Source organism: Crotalus tigris, unplaced genomic scaffold (genome assembly GCF_016545835.1).
Source record: "Crotalus tigris isolate CLP2741 ecotype Arizona unplaced genomic scaffold, ASM1654583v1 scf7180000017735.2152567, whole genome shotgun sequence".
In the NCBI taxonomy this organism is placed as follows: domain Eukaryota; kingdom Metazoa; phylum Chordata; class Lepidosauria; order Squamata; family Viperidae; genus Crotalus; species Crotalus tigris.
The window spans coordinates 1445516-1471567 of NW_024096601.1; the positions used below are offsets into that span (position 1 = coordinate 1445516).

Consider the following 26052-nt stretch of genomic DNA (forward strand, 5'->3'; position numbering starts at 1 on the left):
ACCCCTGCAGGTAGTCCTCAAGTTATAACCACAACTGGGGCTGGAAAATTCATTGTTAAGCCGTGAGGTCATTAAGAGAGGCGTCATGCAACTTGAAACTTTTCCTGCTGGCTTCCCCATGACATGGGGAAGGTTTGCAAATGGCAATCACTTGAACTCGAAGCCCAGCAGGCGTCGTAAATGCGAGCTGGTTGCCAAGCGCCCGGATTGCAATCACGTGAGCACCAGGATGTTGCAAACAGTCCTATGTGCAAGGTCCAAGTTGTAAGTCGTTTTGTTTTTGTTTTTTCAGCGTAAAGTTGAACAGTGGCTAAACAAATGGTTATAAGTTGAGGACTACTTGCATGTAAGAACTGGCCTGTCCTGCTTTTATGCTGAAAGGGGATAAATGTCACACCCTACCTAATACAACACTCTTGCAATATACCGTAGTATAAAAACAATAAAAAGGTGCATCTTTCACTGGATTTCCAGACCCAGGAAGAAAATAAGGGCAAATACCTGATCTCTACAGAAGAACGGACCTGGCTGAGATCTGCAAACTTGACACATGGCATCTTCCAGATACGGATCAATCTGAACCTGCACAGAGAAAAGGAAATTGGCCCTTTGATTGCAAGTATCGTTGAGGAAAGGGGACACAGCCCTTTGATGGTTAACTCAACAAAATAAAGAGATGCTTCACTGCTGCTTTGGGAAGTGACTTGCAAGATTCCCACAAGGGGCAAACCTACAATACATACACAGTAGAGTATGTCCTGCAATCCAGGCTGAACGATTTTAAACTTAGCCCAGTGCATTTTGTTTTGTACATAATAGAGCTTGGTTTCTTTTTCTTTTATGTCTCTCGTTTCTTTTTTTTTGGCATAAAAGGAAACAAAAGCAATGCATTCTGACTGTGGGGAGTGACTGGAGGGAGTTAATGTTTCACTGATGAACGTTACCTACCAATAAACTACATGCAGCCTCCTTAAGCACTACTCTAGGTGTTTCCTTTGTGACGTTCAGGTTATCAAAATGGCACAACACATAAAACTTCTGTGGATCCAGAAAGAATTAACGTAGCGTCCTTGACTGGCTACCCATGCTCAGAAAGCACGTCTTTTGAGTTCTCACTAAGCTGGTCTGCTAAGCCAGGTTTAGGGTCTGTTCTGTGAAATCAACCATCAAGTTGGAGTTTATAGTTTTGGAGTGTTATGGTATCTCTCCTGCCAGATAAGTACTTTTTTTTTAAAAAAAAAAATAATCTTCTTTTTCGAGGAAAATGGACACTTTATTATAGTCTTAAACTAAGGGTCAAAAGCAAGCATTCTTTATATCCTTGGAATAATAATAATAATAATGATGATGATAAAGTTGGAAGGGACCTTGGAGGTCATCTAGTTCAACCCCCTGCTCAGGCAGGAAACCCTATACCATTTCAGACAAATGGCTGTCCAGTCTGAAAGCATTCTTTGTATATATTTGTGTTTCTCTCTTCTTTATGTTTTTTCCACACTTCTATCCCTATTCTCTTTTTACTCTTTTTTTTATTCTTTGTGGGGTTTTTTTAGTGTGCATGCTTTGTAAAATGTAATCAAATTATTTAAGGCAGTTTCGGTAATGTCAGTCTAAACTCGAAGCCCCAAATTTTTATCATGAAACTACAGTTTTAAAATCTTTCAACAGTTAGGGGCAAAACTTAATTTTTGGAATGACCCAAGGACTGTTTGAAGGAGGAGGAATAACACTGTGACACAGGAAAGGCCGTATCATAAATAACTGGAATTTTTCATTCCTCCCATCCTTTAGATTTGGAGAATATTTTCCCCTTCATTTTACATTAAGGCCTTTTTTATGTTTCATACTACACCTCCCTGTCCTCCCCCCCATCAAAAAATGGGATACCATTCTACAAAGTTTCAGCAACAATTGTCAGTAAGCAAAATCTTCATTAACAAGTAGAGATTAGCTGCAGTTTTTAAAGTGCTTCTGGATTGCCTCCGTGTAGTTATTCCATTACTGGACAGCAGGGGGTTTTAACACCACTTAAACCTAGTTGTGAGTTTGCCAGATTTGTTTCATTAACTATAAGGAAAATAAACTACTCTTTGGTGCCTACTATACTCAGTCGTAACTCAAGACAGGTATTTCTGCAGACTGGATCCTAGGAAAGAGACTACAGCTTAGTAGTAATCTTTGTGCTTTACTTGCTGATCGTTCTGATGTTTAGTTCCTAAAATCTACAATTTCAGCATTTTTATTCTTTTTGCTGACTCTTCGTTAGTCTTGGTTCTTGGAGAATGGAAAGCCCGACAGTTTTAGTATACACTGCCTCCGTGCATCTTGAATTAATTTTGTTCTAGGTCAGTGGTTCTCAACCTGTGGGTCGGGACTCCATTTGGGGTCGAACGACCATTTCACGGGGGTCGCCAAATAACGCAGTCCGCCATTTTTTCCCCCTTTTCCTTAGCTGTGCTACTCCCTTTTATTCTATTGGCTTTTGAAAACCAATAGAATAGACTCTCTTGAACAGAGTCTAATTCTATTGGCTTTCAAAAGCCAATAGGAATTGTCCAGGCTGTCTCTGCCCTGCTGAACCCAAAAGCTCCGGTCTGCAAACAGTGCTACATCAGTTGAGTAGTCCTCGACTTACGACCGGTTGAGTAGTCCTCGACTTACGACCGGTTGGGGGGGGGGTCGCGGCATTAAAAAGGCTGAGAACCATTGTTCTAGATTGTAACCATTTTTAATTGTTTTTTTTTTCAACACCCAGAGTCTCTCCTTTGAGGTGGATGGCTATAGAAATTGAATCAATAAATCTTTTATTCCAACCAGAATCTCTACTCTGACTTTACATTTACTTTGCCATGTTACAAGTTTCAGTGTCTCCACACTGCAAAGCTTTATGACCTGGAAGCTCAGTACCTTTTTTGTAAACTTTGTTGTTTTGATCTCCACAAACGCAGCACTGACTGCTTTCAGATAGCTACGCTGGTTGTTAAAGGTAACACGGCCAGATCCTGCAAAAAAGCCAGCTTATTAGTACAATAAGATTGAGCGCCAGATCAATAACAAAGCTTTATGAGTCAGCATACACATGACTTATTACAAGGTCTGCCCGACTGGGGCGAGAGAAGGGTGGGTGAATTTTGAGCAATATCTGTCTAAACTCAGATTAGACAGATGACAATATGAAAAAATGTTTGTTTCAGGAACTGAACTGTTGCTTATTTCTGCACGAAATGTCCTTACTGCACCTCTCAGATTAAGATTTAGATTGGAACTTGAATATTAATAAAAATTTCACACTTCTCAGCTGGCTTTTTTTTGGTCCTGTTGAAATACATTTTGATCTTCTTAATAACCAAGAATTAATTCAGGAAGATAACAGATGTATAGGTAAAAATATGGCAAGTCAACCTGAACTGAAAACAGATGCTGTCCATTTTTAAAAATATTCAAGTCATCCAGTGCAAAATGTATTGGGGGGAGGAAAACCCATTTTTAATTCTGCCCCGTTGCAAAGAATTGGCAAAGATCAACTAGAAAATAGCAATAGCTATAGCCCTTGAACTTATATATCGCTTCATAGTGCTTTACAGCCCTTACTAAGCTGTTTTGTAGTGTCAGCTTTTTGCCACCAACAATCTGGGTCCTCATTTTACCTACCTTGGAAGGATGGAAGGCAGGGTCAACCTTGAGCCGGTCAGGATCGAACTCCCAGCAGTGGGCAGAGTTAGCCTGCAATACTGTATTCTAACCACTGCACCAACACCGTTCTTCGCAAACTCATGCAGCCTCGGTTCAGTTAAAATGACCACGAGACAGCCCTTCTCTCCCACCCATGCTCACCACAGTCGAACAGTGAAACCAAAATAGTTAAGTCTCCTCTTCTTCCCTCGACTTCCTATGGGGAATGCCGCTGGTTCCACAAAGCCCCAGATACCATCCCCACTGAAGACACCGACGGCCAAGGAATGGCTCTACTTACCAATGGGATACTTGTGCTTGTCTGTATCAATACCTGCATACACAACTCCCCCAAACAGGTCGTTGAGGATTCCTGCCAAGGCCTCTGCATTCAGCATCCCGTGAAGGGCTCCCACGAAGACTGTTTTCCCAGGGTCCAGTCTCTGGGTTGGGCTGCGCACAAAGTTGCTATCTGCCAAGACCCATGGGATCACCTGCACCTATAGGCACAATGGTTAGCACTGTTCAAGCCATCCACACAAATGCTGCGCCATCCTTTAAACCAGTGGTTCTCAACCTGTGGGTCGGGACCCCATTTGGGGTTGAATGACCATTTCACGGGGGTCACCAAACCACGCTGTCCACCATTTTTTTCCCTTTTCCCTAGCTGTCCTCCTCCCTCTTATTGGTGGCCACACCCACTTGGGGGTCACCACAACATGGGGAACTGTATTATGGGGTCACGGCATTAGAAAGGTTGAGAATCACTGCTTTAAAACCAAGCGTCAGCTAGCTCTGTGACTCCAATCCTCAGAGTCCCCTGTCCATCTGTAACTCCTGCCTCATTTGAGCTGCAAAACCTAATCCTCAATACCATGTCTGCTTCACTTGACCTCTGCCAATGCCGTTTGTTTGTCCTTTGGTCAAACAATGCCTCTTTGTCTCCAGACATGGCTGGCAGATGCAGGCACTTTTATCTGCCCAGGTTGTAAGTATGAAAGAGTATTTGCAAGAAGCCAGAGTTTCCAGTTTAAAGCATGCAACCAAGTGAAGTTCACAATTTTACCTCAACTTCTCTCCGCTTTACAGACCTGCAGGTAGCCCTCAACTTACGACCACAAGAGAGCCCAGAATTTCTGTTGTTAAGGCAAGTTGTTGTTTTTGCCCCACTTTTCTTCTCGTAGTTGTTCAACGAACCACTACAGTTGATAAGTTAGTAACACGTTTGTTAAGCGAATCTGGTCTCCCCATTGACTTCGCTTGTGGGAAGGTCGCAAAAAGGGATCATGTGATCCCGGGATGCTGTAACCCGGTCAATAAATATGACTCCGTTGCCAAGAGTCCAAATTTTGATCACATGACCATGGGGTTGATGCTACAACGGTCGTGAAGTGTGGGGGGAAAAAAGTCGTTAAGTCATATTTTTCAGGGTTGTAAATCGAGGAGTACCTGTACGAAGATTGGTTGTAAAGTTACTTTTTCATCACTGTTGTAACCATGAATGGTTGTTAAACGAGGCAGCCACAAAATGATTAACTCATGTGCGTGTGGTCAGGTGTGTGTGTGTGTGCAACCTCTGATCTTTGCAATGGATTTTTGACCTGCTAATTTCATTTGCGCCTTGAGTGGGCCACACTGTTCACTCACCTCCTTGCATCTCATTCTACGGCTAGACATCTTGAAGTAATACTCGCTCAGGCCGCTGGGGCTCAGCATATCCCGGGAGCAGTTTTGGAGCAAGGCACGCACAGACTTCTCGGATTCAAACACCAGGTAGGCATAACCTACAGTAAGAAGAGGGTGGGTGGGTGGGGAGAGAACCTAAGTCTACAGGACACATCTTTTCTCTTTCAAGGATAATTGTTTTGTTGAATCGGAGAGAGCCAACCAGTTCAACTGTTTTGGGAATATTCAATAACAATTCCCCACCTCTGATAATCGGAGGAAGCACACTATTAACAAGGATATTCTACTTAGTCTAGTGCAGGGGTTCCCAACCGGGAGCGCTAGCACCCCCTGGGCGTGCAAGACGATATTCCAGGGGGCGCAAAAAACTTGGGTTTAGAAGTTTCAAAATTATGGTGTATATGCATAGTTCGTTGCCGTTATTTCGAGCTTTTGTAAGGGGTGAGAGATATATCAGAAGCGTTCTAGGGGTGCGGGGTATAGAAGAGATTGGGAACCACTGGTCGAGCGGTTAAGGCACCAGGGTAGAAACTGGGAGACTGAGTACTAATGCTGACAAGGTAGAGAAATACTGGTCTATGCTGTAAAATACAGTCACCAGGCAGGACGGTGCAATTTATTCTCTGTAGCTCTTGAGTTATAGGACAGGAAGCAACAGGGGAGCCAGCCCCAAACCTCTTGACTAACAGACATATTTACGAATGGAGCTGTCCTGGATGCATCACTGGAAGTTTGCAAATCAAGATTGGGTCGCTGTTTGTCTGGAATGTCTTGGGCAGTGGTGGCAAACCTATGGCACGAGTGCCAGAGGCAGCACTCGGAGCGCTCTCTTGAGGGCACACGTGCCATTGCCCCAGCCCTGCCTCCCCCTCTACATCAGCAGCCCCCCAGGAGGAGAGTCACCCCCAGGCACAGCCAGCCTGGAGCAGCACAGCCAAGGACATGGCAGCCAGGCAGTGGGGGAAAGACTCTGCCCTTGCGCCCCATCGCAAAAAGTTGATGCTGTGGGGCACGGGTGGAGGCCGTGGCTGCCATGGCACTGCTGTGCAGCCTGGGTGATCTGTGGCGGGCCGTGGAGGTGGTGGGTGGCCCTGCGGATGGGTGGGGGGCGGAGCGGGGTGGAGCAAGGGCGGTGCGGGGCAGTTTTGGGGCACTCCGTCTCTAAAAGGTTCGCCATCAGTGGTCTTGGGATTCCTGCTCTGAACACGAGGGTTTCTAAACCAATGTAGAAGGAAGGTATAAATAGGTAAGAAGGGAGCTGCCGAAAAGATCACGCAGTCTTGTGATGGAGAAAAGTGTGGAAAAACAAATGATAACCCCCCACACCTTGATTTTGTTCAGGGTTGAGGCAGGACAGAGGGAAACCTGAACAGGCTTTCAAGCTAGATGTGAACCCTTCAAAGCAGGCAGGTCAAGAAGCAGGATTCCAGGAATATTCCCAGATGGCAGTCTAGAAAAATGGAATCCTGAAAGCCTGCCACAAGTTTATTTATTTATTTATGAGACTTATATACCGCTTTAAGTGCAAGCACTCTCTAAGCAGTGTACATCAGTAAGCAATATGTGTATATGTGTGTGTGTGTGTGTACACACACACACACACACACACACACACACACACACACACACATATATATTTACATTGCCCCCAACAATCTGGGTCCCCATTTTACCTACCCCGGAAGGATGGAAGGCTGAGTCAACCTTGAGCCGGTGAGATTTTAACCGCTGACCTGCTGAACACAGTCAGCTAAAGTGGCCTGCAGTACTGCACTCTAACTGCTGCGCCACCTCGGCTCTTTCTTTCCCTCTGTCCCATTTTATACCACTGAACCGTAGTGGCCCAGCAATGAGAATGCGATATTGCAGGCTAATTCTGCCCACCGTCAGGAGTTCGATCCAGACCAGCTTCAGGCTGACTCAGCCTTCCATCCTTCCAAGGTGGGTAAAATAAGGACCCGGATTGTTGGGAGAGCAACAGGTTGACTCTGTAAACCGCTTAGAGAGGGCTGTAAAGCACTGTGAAGCGGTATATAAGTCTTAAGTGCTATTGCTATTGTTATTGCTATACTGAATCAAGGCAAGGGCACTTGAGTTTCTTTTTCACACTTTTTTCTTGGGGCATGATGTAGGTTTTTTTTCCTACAAGCCCAATCCTCCGGAATGGTCTTCTCCTTCCTTCTCCAAGCTCAGTTGTATATTCCTTGGGAGCTGGATCAGGAGACCTCCAAGATGCCTTCCCATCTAGGAGTCTAGGATAATATGCTCCTGATGCATGGGAAGGGGATAACTGTGGAGGGCCCCCCGGATCTCTCCCCCTGCCCCAAGGTCCTGCTGTCCTCAGCCCTGAATCGCCTCAGGTGTGCAGTTTTCCCTCGCCAAGGTGGAAAGGAGGGTGAAAGGAAGCACCTGTGCACCAGAAGGAGGCCACCCACCTATGGTGCTCTCCCTGTCCGTCACCAGCATGCATTCACGCCCAGGAGCCCTCAGTGGTCTATGGGAAGCATGGATAAAAAGAATTCCTACCATGTCTGTATTACCTTTAGGCATATTACCTTTGGGAGGGCAGCGGGGATGCTTGCTATCCTTACCAGGCCACTCCACTCTCAGCGAGCCAAACACACGGAAGGTGCTGATCAGACCCGCTGCATAGAATGAGAGGCTTCGTTAGAGGAAAAGCGACAACACATGAGGTAGGATAGGGGCACGTTGCTTCGACCCCCTTGCCCCAGTAATGGCAGAGAGCTAATACAGGTAGTCCTTGCTTAATGATCCCCCGTCCAGCAGCCATTCCAAGTTACGATGGCCCAAGATGAGACTTGGGACCGATCTTTGAAACTGACCATTGTGGTTGTCACTTGACCGCAGATTCAGACACTTGGCAGCTGGCATGCATTTATGATGGCTGCAGTGTCCCGCAATCAAGTGATCCTCTCCTGCACCCTTCACAGCTAGCTCCCAACAAGTAAAGTCACTGGGGAAGCCAGCAGGAAATCACAAGTGGCGATCACATTGTGCTGAAGGAGCTATGGTGGTTTGCTTCACCACCCTATCTGGAACTGGCATTGCAAGACAGACATGGTCATGTGATCTTTCACTTTAGGACCACGCTGCTTAGCAATGGAGTTGCTGGTCCCAATAGCCATCACTAAATGGGCTTTTGTTGGACCTTAATAGACTTCCTGGCTAGCTGGAAAACCCTTGAGGGTTTTCAGTGATCCTCATGCAAAATTCAATGTAAAAATATGAAAGCACCTTCCGTTTTTTTTAAAAATGGCCAAGTCTGCCATACTGTAGCAGGTGACCTCAATAGTGAGAATGCTAAACCCCGTGAGGCCTCCTGGCCACTTAGAAACATCTGGGCCCCCTGCTGCATCTTGGAAAGCCAGACCACAAAGGTTAAGACTATGGTTGCATGTCTTCAGCACCACACCTGAACAGGGCCTTTGCAAAGAGTGCAGGAACGGTCAGGAACTCACCTTCTGTGATGTCCCAGGGAACACCTCCTAAAAACACCTTGCAGGAGTAAACGGGATTTTTGTAGTTCCGAGGTGGCAGCTGCCCACTCCAAGTGCAGGTTGCCTCGTTCACAGCTGAAGACAAAAGCCAGAGAGAAGTTTCATCTAGGACAGGGGTCTTCAAACCTTGCCCTTTGATGACTTGTGGACTTCAACTCCCGGAATTCCTCAGCCAGGCACACGTGCCTGGCTGAGGAATTCTGGGAGTTGAAGTCCACAAGTCATCAAAGGGCCAAGTTTGAAGACCCCTGTCTTAAATTTAACAAACAAAATGGAGGCTGGCTGAGGAACTCTGGGAGTTGAAGTCCATAAGTCATCAAAGGGCCAGGTTTGAAGACCCCTGTCTTAAATCTAACAAACAAAATGGAGGCTGGCTGAGGAACTCTGGGAGTTGAAGTCCACAAGTCATCAAAGGGCCAGGTTTGAAGACCCCTGTCTTAAATTTAACAAACAAAATGGAGGCTGGCTGAGGAACTCTGGGAGTTGAAGTCCACAAGTTATCAAAGGGCCAGGTTTGAAGACCCCTGTCTTAAATTTAACAAACAAAATGGAGGCTGGCTGAGGAACTCTGGGAGTTGAAGTCCACAAATCATCAAAGGGCCAGGTTTGAAGACCCCTGTCTTAAATCTAACAAACAAAATGGAGGCTGGCTGAGGAATGTGGGAGTTGAAGTCCACAAGCCATCAAAGGGCCAGGTTTGAAGACCCCTGCTCTAGGAGGTGGAGACAGTGGGGGAATTCTCACCTGGCCTCCTTGGTCACCCCCACACAGCCCAGACCTGGCTTACCTGCGGCTTGCTTGTGGAGTCTGGCTTCTCTTTCTATGCTGAAGAGATCTTCTGGAGAGTCCGTGATGTTCCAGGATGGCCAGGGAGAGGCCCCAGGCCACTGCTTGGACAAGGCGGCTGGGGTGGAGGAGGTGACGGCAGCCAAGGTAGCCTGCTCTTGATCCAGGTGAGACCCTGCTCCTCCATTCAAGGGATCTCTGGTGAGGCCTCCGATAGGCAGGAATGGCAGAGGTGGTGAGATACGGAGACTCGACTGCAAAAGACGTTCATCAGAGGCACCGTGAAAAAAATAATGCACATTTGGGAAGAAACTGGAAAGGCAACATGCCCAAGCCTCATACCACAGCAAAAATTAAACTCCCACTAAATTAAGTCTTCTATTGGTTTAAAATGTGGCATGTGGCTCACATGGTTTTGTGCAGTCTGGATGTGTGTGTGTGAGAGAGAGAGACACCTCTCCTGTGGGAACTATCCTGATTGCTGATTTACTTCCAGGTACAATTCAAGAGGCTGGCTGTCACCTTTAAAACACGGCTTGGGGTCAGGTTATTTAAAGGGCTACATCTATCCCACCCACCAGAATGGGGAGACAGGGCACATTACAAATTTCATCTCTTAAGGAGGTCCGTCTAGTGGGGCCAAGAGGAAGGGCCTCCTCTGTGGTGGCTCCCCCCCATGGAACATCATCCCTACAGAGATAAGGGATGGCCCTCACTTTGACACTCTTTCAAAAGGCCTGAAGACACGGTTTTGCCAGCAGGCCTGGAGGCCCTGGGGTGATATGGAGCCCATCAAATGGTATGTATGTCTGATTGTGGTCACCAGAGCGATGGTGGTTTGTTGGGTTTTATATTTATTTATTTATTTATTTATTTATTTATTTATTTATTTGTGAGACTTATATACCGCTTTAAGTGCAAGCACTCTCTAAGCGCTGTACACCAGTAAGCAATGTATATATATATACATTTACATTGGCCCCAACAATCTGGGTCCTCATTTTACCTACCCCGGAAGGATGGAAGGCTGAGTCAACCTTGAGCCGGTGAGATTTGAACCGCTGACCTGCTGAACACAGTCAGCTAAAGTGGCCTGCAGTACTGCACCCTAACTGCTGCGCCACCTCGGCTCATCATATTTGGGGTTTTACTTCTGTAAGTCACCCAGTGTCACTGTAAGTGAGTTGGGCAGCCATAGACAGTTTTTTAAATTAGTTAAATTAAATTAATTAAAGCAGGTTGAAGCACATCTCGAGAAGCTCTAGCTTCTTTCCACGCGCGAGAAAAAAAAAATATCCATGGCTTCTTACGATCAGATCTGAAAGATGGTCGGATCCAGAGCTGAATCCACTAGTGTCGGAGTCGGAGGGACTGCTGGAACGCGAATACAGAAGGGATCGACTGCTCTCCAAGCGGGAGGCCCTCAAGGTCGGAGTTGGAAGATTCTCACTCAGCTCTGAGCCGATGGGATCAAGGGGCAGGAAGCCCAACGACGGCTTTCCGAAAGGATTGCTGAGCATGTTGAGAACTGCAAAGCAGGACAGAAAAGGTGGTGAACAAATACTGCCTAGAGCGGCACACGACGCCAGGCGTCTTCCTTCAAACTCGGCTATCTTTGGGCGCGAAAAAAGCAAAAATCAAAAGAAAGACATCCATTACGGCTCTGCATCCACCTGTAGTGGGAAGCAAGATAGCTTCCAATATTTAGTTTAATTTACACCAGTGTTTTCCCAGAATTCCCCAGTCAGCAATGCAGGTGACTCGCCTCTAAACAAACTCACAGGCCCATCACCATTCTTTAAAAAAAAAACCAAAACCTGACTACAATTTGCCTTTAATTTGCCTCCGTTTTGGTCAAATTTAATCAGCAGCTGCCCTCTTAAGTTGGTTCTGAAAATGCTAAAAAAAGTGAACGAGGATATATAGATAGTCCTCGACTTTACGCCTGTTTAATGGCCGTTCAAAGTTACGATACTGAAAAGAGTGATTTATGTTCATTTGTCATTCTTGTGACCATTGTAGCAACTCCATGGCCAGGGGTAGTCAACCTTGGCTCTTTTATGACTCGTGGACTTCAACTCCCAGAATTCCTGAGCCAGCCATGCTGAGGGGAAAGGGAGAGATTTCCAAGCTGAGCCATGCTGGCTCAGGAATTCTGGGAGTTGAAGTCCACCAGTCATAAAAGAGCCAAGGTTGCCTACCCCTGATCTAAACCTAGTTACTGCAAACCCCTGATTTCAGCCGTCACCTGTAGTGCTATAACTCATAAGCCACCATCCTGAATTATGTGATTTCAGCTAGAAAACCTTTTGAAGCGGAAGGATAAAATCTCTTTTCCAGCCGACCCTCCCACTCTTGGAAAAAAAACTCACACATTTCCCCTCCTACACACACCACTGTCTTTTTTACAATCACATGGACCAATCACCAGACATACACTAAAGGCTGTGCATCACAGCCAGAAGCCTGTGTGCAGCTTTGTTTGAAACACACACAAACACACTCTGCCAAAGAGGCTAGCATTCCCTGTCCATGTTTCTCTAACAAAGAGGTTAACACAGGCATGTTGCATTGACACAAAAAATAGACCAAAATCCTTGCACTATGTTGGGCTAAAGAAGAGAGGAGATGTCACACTGATCTATAGAGCCAAAGGGTTTACATTTCATCTTCAAAAGGACAGTTTCTAGCTCTCATGATTTCAGACTGGTGTTTCTCATATTTATGACCATCTTCATAAACATCCAGCTTAAGAACTTGATCACGGCTGACAGCGGATAAGATGATCCAAGCAGACCCGAGGCTGTTTGTACAATTCCTGAGTTATCTCAAGAACATGCAATAAACAAGGCAATTCTGGAATCAAATAATGGATTAAGGGTGTCAACTGTGACTCTTCTTACCTGATGCTGTGAGAGTTCATTTCATGTACAGGCAGCCTTTGACTTTAGGAAGCATTTGAAGTTACAATGGCACAGAAAAACGTGATTTATGACCAGTTTTCACAACTGCGACCCTTGCAGCAATCCCCATGGTCACATGATCAAAATTCAGACAACTGGCAACCGACTCACATTTATGACGGCTGCAGTGTTCCCGGGGTCACGTGATCACCCTTTTGCGACTTCCTGACAAGCAAAGTCAACGGGGAAGCCAGATTCAATGAACAACTGTGTTGACCAGCTTCACAAAAGCAGTGACTCCCTTAACAATGGTGGCAGGAAAGGCCATACAACGAGTCAAAAAATTCACTTAACAAATATTTCGCTTAACAAAAATTTGAAGTCGAGGACTGCCCTTATTTCACGCCTGCCAATTTCTGAAGCCTCCTAAGATCACTGTAGCAAACAAAACTCAACTGACCCCAGGGAATAACGTTCAAAAAAATATTCCCTTTCAGGTGTCGCGGTCAGATAGAGCCAACCGTGTCTCACTGTAAACAGACCGGACCCCAGGAGACTTGCAAAGATTGCTAGAACACCCAGCGACGAGAGGAGTTTTGGATAAGCCTTCCGAGACAAGTTACTGCGCAACTGATATATTAGCGGTTTGTTTATTTTTAGATGTTAATTAAACAGGCTGTGTGCTTCAAGATCTAAGCTAGGAATGGGCACCCTTTTGTCAGCCAGAAACTGCAGGCTACGTTCATGGGAAAGTAGATTCATTGAGCTGGAAGGGGCTGTGGAGATCTTCTAGTACAGTGGTGGCGAACCTATGGCACGGGTGCCAGAGGCGGCATTCAGAGCCCTCTCTGGGGGTACGCGTGCCGTTGTCCCAGTCCTAGGCCGTCAGCTGGGTTTTATAAAACCTTTTTGCTTTAGACCTCCACTGCCGTGTGCAAAAAAAAAAAAAAAAAAAAAAAAAGGTTTAATCAATCAGTCAATTTCAACTTCTCGCGGGGAAAGAAAATCTTGCAAAGTTGGAACTGATTGATTGAACTTTTTAGTCCCACCCAGTCTGCCGTTACCACTGCAGCCACGGCCACCCAATTGGCCACACCCAGCCAATGGGCCACGCCCAACCACTGGGCCACACCCACCCGGCACCCGACGATGCATAAGTGGGTTTTGGGTTGCAGTTTAGGCACTCGGTTTCTAAAAGGTTCACCATCACTGTTCTAGTCCAACCTCTTGCTCAAGGCAGGAGTCCTTCTATGAGAGGTCTTTGGTGCTTATATAGTCCTTATATAATGAGATCTTCTATCATGGAAGGGATACAGCTAGTAGAAGCGTGATGCCAAGTAACTAGGCTGTGAGATATATGTCTTCAACTTACAACAATTTATTTAGTGACTGTTTGAAGTTACGACTCTGAAAAAATTGACCTATGTTTTTCACACTTATGACTGTGGTAGCATCTCCATGGTCACGTGATCAAAATTCGGACACTTGGCAACTGACTTGTATTTATGACCGTTGCAGCGTCCCGGGGTCACCTTTTGCAATCTTCTGACAAGCAAAGTCAATGGGGAGCCCTATTCACTTAACAACCGTGTGTCATGGTTCCAAAAGAAGAAGCTCTCCAAAGAACTTTTGAGGCATTCTTTACCTTAAAGAATCTTTAATTGCAACATAGCTTCCGCACCCTACACAGAGAAGCCAAAATCTGAATTCTCCTCCCCCAAACACACAGTATCTAAGCATAACTCACTCCTTCATTTAACAGTCATTAATCACATTCTCCAATTAGTTTGAAGTGTGAACTTTCCCTCCTGTTATCTCCTCTTATGACAACCAAACTTGAAGAATACTCTACTGAGATATTGTTATGGTTAACTAGTCCCCAAGCACATTCTTCCCCCTTCCTCTCCAGCATCATCAAATTTTTACTCTAAAAGTAATACGCAGGTTAAATAGAAAATGTCTGCATCTTCATATATTGTCAAGGAAGAACATTTGATGTTAGCAGCATTGACACCGTGTTACTAATTTAACAACTGCAGGGATTGATTTAACCAATGTGGCAAAAAGGTTGTAAAATGCGGCAAAACTCACATAACAAATGTATCACTTAGCCACAGAAATTTTGGTGCATTACTTTTTCCCCCTTTTTGTTGTTTTTTTTGCATGCCCTGGCTCTAGTTTTCAGGAAACTAGGTTATTGATTTTCAACTACCAGTTAAGTTGGAAGAGTTAATGAAAGGAAACTATATTCCAGTAAGGTTGGCAAACACAGGGAGACAACAACAAAGGACTGCGATCTTGACCCACATTAAGAAAGCTCTTCTTCTGGCTACTTATGGGTTTGTTTGTTTTTTAAAATAATAGCCAAAAAAAAAAAAGAGGAAGCAAAAGTAAAAAAAAAAAACCAAACCAACCCAAAACCTAGATCACATACTAATCTAATCTTAGGATTTGTTGTGTTGTAGAAATAAATGAATAACAATTTGACTCCCTTTGCTGAATAAGGATAAATATTAAGCATATGAATTAATATAGACGGTCAACTAAATGTCTGTGGAGATTCTCTGTCGTCCAGGTCATAGTTTTATAAGCAATGCAATGCATGTACACAATACAATGCAATGAGACATGGGCAGATGAAACAAAACAACCACTTCACAAACACACGGCACAACGTAGGGAGCACAAACCCATCGGGACAATATTCAGCAGTCCATCTGCATTTGAAAGACAAAGGTCACTCTTTAGAAGACAGCAAAGAAGACATTCTAAATATGGATAGAGAAGACCCTTGGTTTGAAAGAGGAGTAAAAGAAGCCTTAACATTGAGCATCCTTCTCTCAACAGAGGGGGGATACCACCTTTCTCCTGTCTACAACGCAGTCCTTGCGGCAGTTCCAAAAAGTTTCCACCATCCCCCTTTGCATTCTGATACAGGTGACCCCAAGGACACAGATGAATTCCCAAGTAGTCTCAGGAACTCTCAGGGAGAGTATTAACAACCAGATGACTGCAAAGACACGTGATCCTTCCAACACAAATTAAGTTTTAGGAATAGAAACTCATCATTGTGTTGGTTGTACAGTAACATTTTACAGTGCCCTTCTATTACCTTCCTAGGACACTTAGCAATGACAAAATAATAAAAAGGTAAGTCTGTAAAAAGAACTATAGTCTTAAAACCACAAGGCAATAAAAAAAGCAATCTAATGCAATCAGAAGATTTGAAACTTGCATCTAAACCTTTGGAAAGGGTGAATTAAAGAGCAGTCTAACGCTCCTTTCTGCCAAACCCCCTACCTCATTCCAGATTAAAATTACTCAGATCTTTTCCAATATGAATGTGGCTATTTCTTTCCTATAACCATGGTTTGTGTGTGTTATGAGTGTAGATCCTATTGCAAAAAGATACCAAGAATGCAAATTTGTTTTCCCAGAATTCCACAACCCCAATTCTTTGAATTCTGAAGCACCAGACTACATTCTGCATCTTTCCAAGTTGTGTTGTGTGGACTTCAGGGAAGGATTGCTAGAATGCCAGTGCCCAACACAGCAGCTCTAAAACAAGCAGCTTATTTGTTTGAGCAGGTGATCGCTTAATACCGTTCTTTTAGGTGTACAAACTGAACCGTTTGATCCTAGGGAAACAGTCTTTCCTGATTCTTCGTATTGCATTCATTCAGCCACTCTGAAATCAAAGGCTTCTGAAGCCGTCAGCAATCTCAAGCACCTGTAGCACAAATGCACAGCCACAGAAGAGCTAAATAAATCTAGACAGATTAAAAAAAGAACTTTCTACTGGAGTGAGATAGGTAGCTCTTGAAAGCTGACGTATATCCCCCTGTCAACACAGCAAACTCCGACAGCTTTGAAATCATCTTCTTTTCATTCCTTCAATCTCCATTCTAAAGGCGTCCTAAGAAAGTTTTTTTTTTTCTTTCAAAGGGCAAGTGCAGCTTACAATTAATTCAACAAAAATTACTTCACGGTGCAGAAAGCCAACAATTCAATATCATCCAAGACCAGCCACACAAAGCAAACGAAGATGAATCAGGAGTTCAGCCTTAACAGCGAATGCTTTAGGAAGACCCTTTAAATCAATCTTTAAAAAATCAGTCAGGGCATCTTCAGAATAAACCTACGAGGATCTTAACGGAAATTTTCCAAAGATGTTATTAGTGGAAGAGGTCTCAGAGTGTCACTTCAGTAGGCTCACTCTGTGGAATAGCCTCTGCTAGGAATAAAATTAAGCAGGTCTTTATCTCCTGATTTATTTCTGTTGCTTTGTCTATCTGCCACTCCCAATGCCAACTGCCCAGATATGAACACTGGTGACTCAGCTCTTCTTCAGAAATCTCCTCCGTGGAATAAATCTGGCAGTACAAAGGGAGAAAAAAAATGGAAAATATAGGGCAACCCAATTGCAGAAATTCAGAATAGGCGAACTACACCGGTTTTTCTAAGTCTCTAAACCAGTGATGGCGAACCTTTTAGAGACGAGTGCCCAAACTGCAACCCAAAACCCACTTATGCATCGTCGAGTGCCAGGTGGGCGTGGCCCATTGGGTGGGTGTGGCCAATTGGGTAGGCTTGGCTGCAGTGGTAACGGCAGACTGGGTGGGACTAAAAAGTTCAATCAATCAATTCCAACTTTGCAAGATCTTTTTTTTTCCCCCGCGAGAAGTTGAAATTGATTGATTGGTTGAACCTTTTTTTTTTTTTGCACACGGCGGTGGAGGCCTAAAGTGAAAAGGTTTTATAAAACCCAGCTGAAGGCCTAGGACGGGGGCGACGGCGCGCGTGCCCACAGAGAGGGCTCTGAGTGCTGCCTCTGGCACTCATGCCATAAGTTCGCCACCACTGCTCTAAACCCAGGAACGAACTTGAAGGGATCCCCGCTGATAACGATTAACCTTCCCAGACCCTTTGCAAGAGCCCTGCACTCCAAACAACAGATTGCCCCAAAGGGGCTTCCCCCTTACTGGAAAGCAAATGATAATTTTAAGCGTAGGAGCACTCAAAATTGTTTTTGTCTTCACCACAAGTCACTTTGGCTTTGAAAAGGCAGAGATCTGAATCAAGTAAGTTAAAAATAATCATTCTGACAGAGGCAAGAATTGCTCTTTATCAATCTCTCAATGAGGAGGTAGAAGTTTTTTTGTTTAAAAATAAGCCTGTGTTAAATCTGCCCCATTCCTGGGTTCAAAAAGGAGGCAAACCCTTCACTAAGATGACAGTTTGGGAAAATAGCTACTCTGTGAATACCCCCATGCTTGCATGGTTCACAATTTTGACTGGTGCCGATGATGCATACTCAGAGCCTTGATTAGATTCTCAACCTGCTCAAACGATACTACAAATAAAGGACTCCTCATATTACTTACAGTAATAAATTCTGCATCTAATATTTTATTTATGCATAAAATAGAAGAGGAGGAAGTGGGGAGAGATAGATAGATAGATAGATAGATAGATAGATAGATAGATAGATAGATAGATAGATATAAACATATCGGCTACAGGTAGTTCTTGACTTATAACTGAGCAACCATTTGAAAAATATGAGGTCCTCACTCTTACGACTGTTGCAGTATCCCCATGGTCATGTGATCAAAATTTGAGCACTTGGCAATCGGCCTGTATTTATGGTGGCTGTTGGTGGCCATCCCAGCCAGCTTTTATCAACTAAGGTCAATGGCATAATCAAGAGTCGCTTAATGATTTGCTTAACAACCACAGTGAAAATAAAAGGAATCGGGTCCCGTGACACGATGACTTATTTAACAACTGCAACCACTTAAAGAGACCCAAATTCCAGTCTAAACTGAATCAGGAGTCAAGGCTTACCTATATAGGAATATAAAAACATTACACCCCCAAAAGGAGCATCTACTTTTATATGTCTATGATATGTTGATACTGATCTAAAAGTGTTGTTCCCTCTGAAATTATTTCTCCGTCTAAGCAGTTCTGGCTGGATGGGAGACTGCTGTGGGGCAGAGGAGAGAGACTGGAAACACAAAATTGGGAACAACCGTTCGCAATATCCTTAAGAAATCTTTGAACTGGGAAGTGGATGGCCGAACTAAAATAAGAACTGCCAAACCTGCAGTTATTTCCAATGCAGTAAAACCAGCAGATGATATTGTTTATTTATATCCCGCCTTTATTATTTTTATAAGTAACTCAAGAGGGCTAACATAAGTAACGCTTCTTCCTCCTACTTTTCACAAAACAATCCTCTGAGGTGGGTTTGGCTGAGAGAGAGGGGGACTGGCCCAAAGTCACCCAGCGCGCTTCATGGCTAAGGCTGAACTAGAACTCACAGTCTCCCCGTTTACAGCCAGGTGCCTTCATACTAGACTAAAGGGTGGAGGAGGGGGGGCTCTTATTTGCACCATCACTCTCCACCTTTGACCTTCTGCAGCCAGTGGCAAAGAAGATTGGTGACACCTGCAAATTGCTCCTGAGGTTACACCCTCCCGTGGCAGATGGACGCCAGGCTGCCTGCTTTGGGCAACTTTTCTGCAGAGCATAAAGGGGAAGGGGCTCCTGGCCAGTCTGCCACAGGGTATCTACCAGGGTCCTCCAACTGGCCTTCAGTGCTTCAAGAGAAACAGCAAGTCTATATGCCCCAATTTTAAAAAAAAACACCTCAAGCTACGTCTTTAAATCCCTACTAGCCCCACCCAAGAGAGGCATTCGGATTTACAAGTGTCGCAACAGCCTGTTTGGATTCCAAGCACATCTGAAGTCAAACCCCCGGTGCTCCGAGAGTGCAAATCAGCAATCGTATTTTTAGCCCGGTTGCAAAGTTTTTGCACTTCCCAGCCAATTCCCTCAATCTTGGTAGCGCTGAGTCATTGTAGAAGCCTCCCAAGTGCCGAGAGACCAAGGATGCTGCTTCCTTCTTGGCAGGATTGGCCGTCCCAACCCCACAGGCCAGGATCTCGACAAACCCAGGCAATGCTGCAGTTCTTGTGCCAGACGCTGTGCCAGCTGCTGCATCAAAACCCAGCCAGGCTGAAACCTAACTCCAGACACAGCATCCCAGGCTTTTGCCCAGGAGAGCTACCTTCTCAAAAGAGAATTCTCCCTCTGCCCATCAATGCACAAAAGACCCCTCCTCTGAGCATTTGCTCCTGAGCCTGCTCAGCCCCAATTCCCCATGGAAGATAGTTCCCCCTAAATATTGCATCTGCATCCCCTCCAACGACGACGTTGCAAAGTCATTGTACAGGGGGTGGGGCTGGAGAAAAGAGTAAACAGGGATCTACGCAGGATTAGCAAATGGCACACTCCATACAGCTAGTATAATACTTGGGATTCGGAATTGAATTTCTCTTGTTCCCAGATCCTGTTAAGACCACTTTTGATGTCTTAGCCCCACTTCTTTCTCATCAGGGTGAGTTTTCTATGAAAGCTGCAGTCTTATAATGCAGCATAAAGTTGGATGAACAAATACAAACTCAGACTCTGAGTTTGCCACGGACCCCGTATTGTTTTTAAAGAGCGTGACATGGAAATCTGGTGCTAGTCTGAAGCCAATACTCTACCTAGTTTCTCTTAAACCGAGTAGGATGTTAGTGTTGGGTTGAGCTAAAAATGGGACGGTGAAGGATTAATTCACGATGCCTAATAATTCTTCACACGGAAGTATATTTAGCATCAGGGTCACTATACAGATCACGCCACGGTGCTAGAATAATACAATTCAAACGCCAAAGGAATAGAAAGAGAACATTCAAATGATTCTGCAACGCAATTTATGCTTCTGGAATACAGTCTCAGACAATGAACGCCTTTAGGCCAGTAAATGAAATTTAATTTTCCATCAGCTGGAGCTGTGGAATTTGTCCATTTGATGTCGGAGCAGTTCTCTTCAAAGACAAAATGACAATATGATAAATTGGGAGTCCTGCTCACCCAGCACCGAAGCTATGTGCTTTTATAATTTGGGCCAAAATGACGGATGACAGGAAATCTGAGAAAATTATTTTGAACCTCCCAGACAGGGTTGGGAATTTTTCCTCTTCTTACGAACCGTTCAGAGCTGTCTATATGCTATTTAGGAGTCGTTTTTCCAATCCCTACTGTAAGAACTCTTTGACCCACATGGGACACACTGTTAAGGGCAGGGAGAAGCCCCCATTTTGATCCTGCTAACTGACCAAACACCACTAACTTTTTCCGCAGGGCCTCTGAAAAAGCAACACCTCTATTGTTTTATACATTCCTACAGTTGGCAAATTCCAGTTTTGCCCCACCTCAAAATGTCTGCAGAAAGAGCCAGCAGACACTACGGCCAAGACAAGGAGTTAAAGATTACAACCAGGAGGTCAAGACTTCTGAAACCAAAAGATACCAAGAATGGCCGGGTGCAGGCCTTTAGAAGGCCTCCTACAGACAGCCACGGTCATTTAGAGCATCACCAGCTACCAACTAAAGCCATCTGATGAAAGGCTGCAGTTTCATTTGCCAATTGCAGACTGCTAATGCCAGCAATGGCAACGAGGGAGTACAACTAGGTGTGGTTTTGCCTCACTGGCTTTTGAGCTGTCCATAGCTACAATTCTAGATAGCCTGGTAAAAATGGCAGCATAAAACAGCTGATCTTAGTCCAGTTACAATGGATGGACACCAAGGAGCTTCAGTAATCTGGGAGGCAGACAAGTGGGCCTTTTTACTTACCTCCTCCAAAGTCATCCAAAACCTACTTGAATTCATATGTGGACACCATAAAGACTTGTAATGGCCTGGCCATTCCTCTAAAAATCCTACCAATACATATGTGGAGAGGTCCTGCCACAATACTATAGGTTCCAAACCTTTTTATCATTGATCCTGGAAAATCCAGTACTAATGCACAACACACGCCTTCACCACAATAGGTGCCTTGTCACTGTCCTTTGTGGAGTGCTCTGTTTTGACCAATCTGAGCTTGGGGGAGGCTGCCTCTTCCTGAAGCATCACACTAGCAAATGTGGGAAGTCAGCCCTGGATGGAACAGGTGTAAGCTTCCCATATTTTAGGGACAGCTTAAGTTTAAGGGAAAACTGAGCACAATCTTCTCTAAGATTAAAAGTACAAGTACATAAAAAATAATAATAAACAGCCCACAAAAAGAAGGGTCCTAACCCCAGATCTAAGAAGCACTGTCACATCTTTTTAATGTTTGGCTCTGGAGCATCTTGTAAGCAACTGAAAATATCCCCCCAGTCTGAACCCACACAATTCCTCTTACTTCAGGGGTAACTGGTCTAAATTAGCCTGGAATCATTTGGGAGTGAAGGACCAGATAAACAAACGGCAACTCCTTTCCATCATCTCTGTTACAACAGTTTGCATACCACCCCATGTGCCTGCAGGACCATCCCCAAAAATGTGGTTGGAAAAAAAACTCGCTTCTATCTATTAACCAATATATTCTCTGTACTGCTTCAAACTTAGAAAGTTATGATTCTGTATGGGTGGGGAAGGAAGGAAGGAAGGAAGGAAGGAAGGAAGGAAGGAAGGAAGGAAGGAAGGAAGGAAGGAAGGAAGGAAGGAAGGAAGGGAGCTGCTAGGGATCTGCTCTTTCTCACCAAGACTGGCTACTGATGACAGAGCTACAGAAGGCAATCCAGCAACTGTTGCTGTGCGTCAGCAGATTCCCTTACCAGACTGCGTGCTTGGCTGGGCTGCAGCATCTGTGTCCTGGGTGCTCCATGGCCTATCCCACCCTGGCAGGCTGAGAGACTGCAATCCAAGGCACAGGTCGCTGGCGTCGGGCAGACCACGCGGAGACTCCTGGACAGAAGCGGGGAAGAGCATCCTGCTTGCGGCCCCTGTTCCCTCGGAGTCTGGAAACTCTGCTCAAACAGGAAAGGGGGACAATGAAAGCCACACAGACCCACACAGGTAGGTGTTGGGGAGCTCCCACCCAGCCCAATCAGGGGACGCTTCTGCAGGCAGCGACGTCTCACATCCAGCCGGAGCAAAAGTACCATATGGCCTGTAAACAGAGCTGCTTCTATCTTCCACCTTCCTATCCCGCCTGCACTACCGACTGGGCCAGCATGTGATCAAGCTGCTGATGCTTACCGTGTGCCATAGACGTCACTCGGCCATGCAACACAACCACATCTTCGTTTAGAGGAGAGAGGTGGAGAGCAAACCTGCCCATGGGAATCTAGGCAGCATGCAGGAGGGGCAGTCGCCACCAGCCAGCCCCAGGAACGTCTCTCTTCAGCAGCGAGAGAGAGCCGAGCCGGGGCTTAGCTATCAGCAGTGCAGGGAGGTGGCTACAGTCAGCCACCCCTCCAGCAACAGCTGTAGCATAGCAGCAGCCACAGAGAGAGAGAGAGAGCGCGAGCGAGCGAAATAGAGACAGAGAGATCACACTGTCGGCTTGGTGCTCTCTCCTGGCCCCGCCCACCCCCCCAAAATCTCCCCCCCCCTGGAAAGCTTCCAGCTGCTGGCACAAGCCCTAGAAGACGGTAAAAAATGCAAAGCTTCACAATTCTGCTAGCATCATCTCTTTGCTTTAAACTTGGCAACTGGCTTCCCTGTCTCTCTGCATTGTTTATGACTATGGATAGCCTTTAAAGGGGGGGGGGGGGGAATTCTGAACTAGAAAAGTCCTACAGACTTGAAAAGAGGGCAATGCCGAATATAGATGGCCATAAAAAAGGGCAAGGGGTGGAGGAAGCAGCCGGCACCCTAAAACGTACTTTCTTCTCCAACGGCCGTAGTCACAGTTTTCTTACGGAGGCATCATCTCTCTGTGCTTGCGAATTCACCCAAACATGTTCAGTGCAGCGTATTTTTTTCAATTCCAGCATAATGCAGAGATCAGGGTGGGAACTGGGGCACGGAGAGGTTATCTCCACTGCAAACCCCATTTTCCTTCCTTGCACAACATCACAATGGTTGGCACTCATATCACACAGAGACAAGTTCCTTACGCCATCCTCTGGGCTTGCTAAGAAAATGGACTTATTTTCCCAGGTCTGGCCTAGTCTCAAGAAAAGCTCCTTCCAGGATTACTTTACATTTTTAGGATGCATAAGAATAACCGAAGCAACATTAGCAGGATGTGAAAGTCAGCTTATTGCAAATTATGTCATTAGGGCTAAGGGCAAGCTCATGATTATCAGCTATCTAACTTTAGGGTTTTAGGTAAGTAATTGCTGCTTGAAATCAGGGATGCTTCTATGAAGAAGCTTAGCTGATTCAGGACTTTGTTCTTAGCTCTCATAACCATAATGCAAAACAGATCTTCCCCTTGTGTTCAGAAAGTGAGCGATGTTATTCTCTAAACTAACATAGATTGTTATCCGTGCAAGGTGGCCTGCTTTATGCAAATTTTGCAAATGTTGGGCACTTTTGATTATGCTGATGGAAATTAAAAAATTAAAAAATCTCAATTTTGATCACACGACCACGAGGATGCTACAATGGTGGTTAAATCTGAAAAACGGTCGTTAAGTCCCTTTTTTTCAGTGCCATTGTAACTTTGAGCGCTCACTTAACAAACTGTTGTAATTTGAGGACTACTTGTAATCGGTGGCTCTTTTCTGCTTCAATCCCACCCCCGCAGAAGCAAAGCCGTGCAGTTTTTAATCACAAGAAGCCGAGAGCGCAAGTTTCCTAATAATTTCAGCTTTCACTAAGAAGCCAACAGCCTTATGGTGGTTGCTAAGATATATTTGTGTGGGCAACGACGGCTGCAATTAGAGAGTCGGTGGGGCTGGAACGCTACTATTTTGAGGAGTCCAAGGGAAGACATGCAGGGTAGGGTATGGGACGGGATGCCTCCCCCCACCAGTACGGGTAGTCCTCGACTCAAGGCCACAACGGAGCCCAAGATTTCCGTTGCTAAGTGAAACATTTCTTAAGAAGGACAAGGGGGGACATGATAGCAGTATTCCAATATCTCAGGGGCTGCCATAAAGAAGAGGGAAACTGCAGTGGTTGGATCGGAATTGAAGACTGTCCCAATTCTGATTTTGGTGAAAGGAAATGACTCTGTTTAATCAAAGCTATGGATATGAAACAATGATCAATGAAAATAATAATATAATAATAAAGTTGGAAGGGACCTTGGAGGTCTTCTAGTCCAGTGATGGCGAACCTTTTAGAGACCGAGTGCCCAAACTCCAACCCAAAACCCACTTATGCATCATTGAGTGCCAGGTGGGTGTGGCCCATTGGCTGGGCGTGGCTGCGGTGGTAACGGCAGACTGGGTGGGACTAAAAAGTTCAATCAATCAATTCCAACTTTGCAAGACCTTTTTTTTTCCTGCGAGAAGTTGAAATTGACTAATTGAACTTTTGTTTTTCCCCCACAGCGGCCGAGGCGTAAAGCGAAAAAGTTTTATAAAACCCAGCTGAAGGCCAAGGACTGGAGCGACGGCGCGCGTGCCCACAGAGAGGTCTCTGAGTGCCACCTCTGGCACCCGTGCCATAGGTTCACCACCACTGACCTACACCATTTCAGACAGATGGCTGTCCAGTCTCTTCTTAAAAACTTCCAGAAATATTCATGTTCTTCCTCCTTCCTGCCCAACAATAGAAGATCTTGAAGGCAACCCACCTTATCAAATAATAACCTTATCCTCTCTACTCTCTGATGTTGTTCTTCCAGATTTGCTGGACTTCAATCCCATAATCCCCAGCCTCGAAGGCATATTATTTAGTGATTATGTGAGTTAAAATCCAACAGAAATGAAAAGCACCCAGATACAAGTTATCTGAACCATTTTGGAAATCACAAACATTTTAAGTCATGTCTAATAACATAAGATTTTCAACCTGATAGAATATTTACTCATTAAATCACCTGGTAGTAGCTCCCTCCTCTCCTTTGTGATGGGCGTTGTGCAGACCCCACTGAAGTCAAGAGTATTATCAAGCATGGCGTTTATTCGTCGAAAAATATCAGCGTTGCTGCACGTAGTGAGAGCTGGAACATCCGAATTGTTCCAGCAATCCTTGGTGATTCTACCAACACCTTCCTTCTAGTAAAAAAAGAGAGAAATAAGATTTAAGCCACAAGCTACCAGTATTTAAGCTTGCTTTGAAATACGAAGGATTGCATCCATCTTGAATCAAGGTTTCTGTACACACACACACACACAATCTTTAGAGGGTTAGCAACGTAGAGAGTATGAAACCTTAAGCTTGCAAATTAAGGTATGACAAAAAGTGAAACATAACAATAGTTAATAATCTTATCCACTATAGTTTTGCATACCTTTTCATTCTTAATTTCACCATGCCCTACTGTCAGCCTTTCAGATCAGGAAAGTGACTCTACAAACACTGGAATTTGACTTTATTGATATAATTTACGGTGGCAGAATTCTGAAAACTTGCCAGCGCTTCCACCACCTCATTATAACAAAGAGCATTAAGCTGGGAAAATTAGAATTATTAGTGAATTATTGAGCTGGCTCTCCTATTATCAATTATTAACACCCTCTCGGCCTATATTTCTTCTTTCA

General features: G+C 44.9%; 1 protein-coding gene across 5 annotated transcripts in view; it reads right to left on the bottom strand.

The window, feature by feature from the left end:
* The window catches only part of CPEB1 (cytoplasmic polyadenylation element binding protein 1), a 33180-nt gene that overhangs the window by 2204 nt on the left and 4924 nt on the right, over nucleotides 1–26052 (bottom strand). The window contains exons 2-11 of one of the 5 annotated variants that reach the window (XM_039339546.1): nucleotides 25389–25566; nucleotides 22225–22416; nucleotides 10973–11190; nucleotides 9664–9916; nucleotides 8838–8951; nucleotides 7899–8003; nucleotides 5320–5456; nucleotides 3974–4172; nucleotides 2908–3002; nucleotides 502–582 (exon numbers count right to left, since the gene is read on the bottom strand). In XM_039339546.1, the coding sequence (XP_039195480.1) occupies nucleotides 502–582; nucleotides 2908–3002; nucleotides 3974–4172; nucleotides 5320–5456; nucleotides 7899–8003; nucleotides 8838–8951; nucleotides 9664–9916; nucleotides 10973–11190; nucleotides 22225–22416; nucleotides 25389–25566 (1572 nt within the window). The other 4 variants (XM_039339545.1, XM_039339547.1, XM_039339548.1 and 1 more) reach the window with 4 other exon arrangements.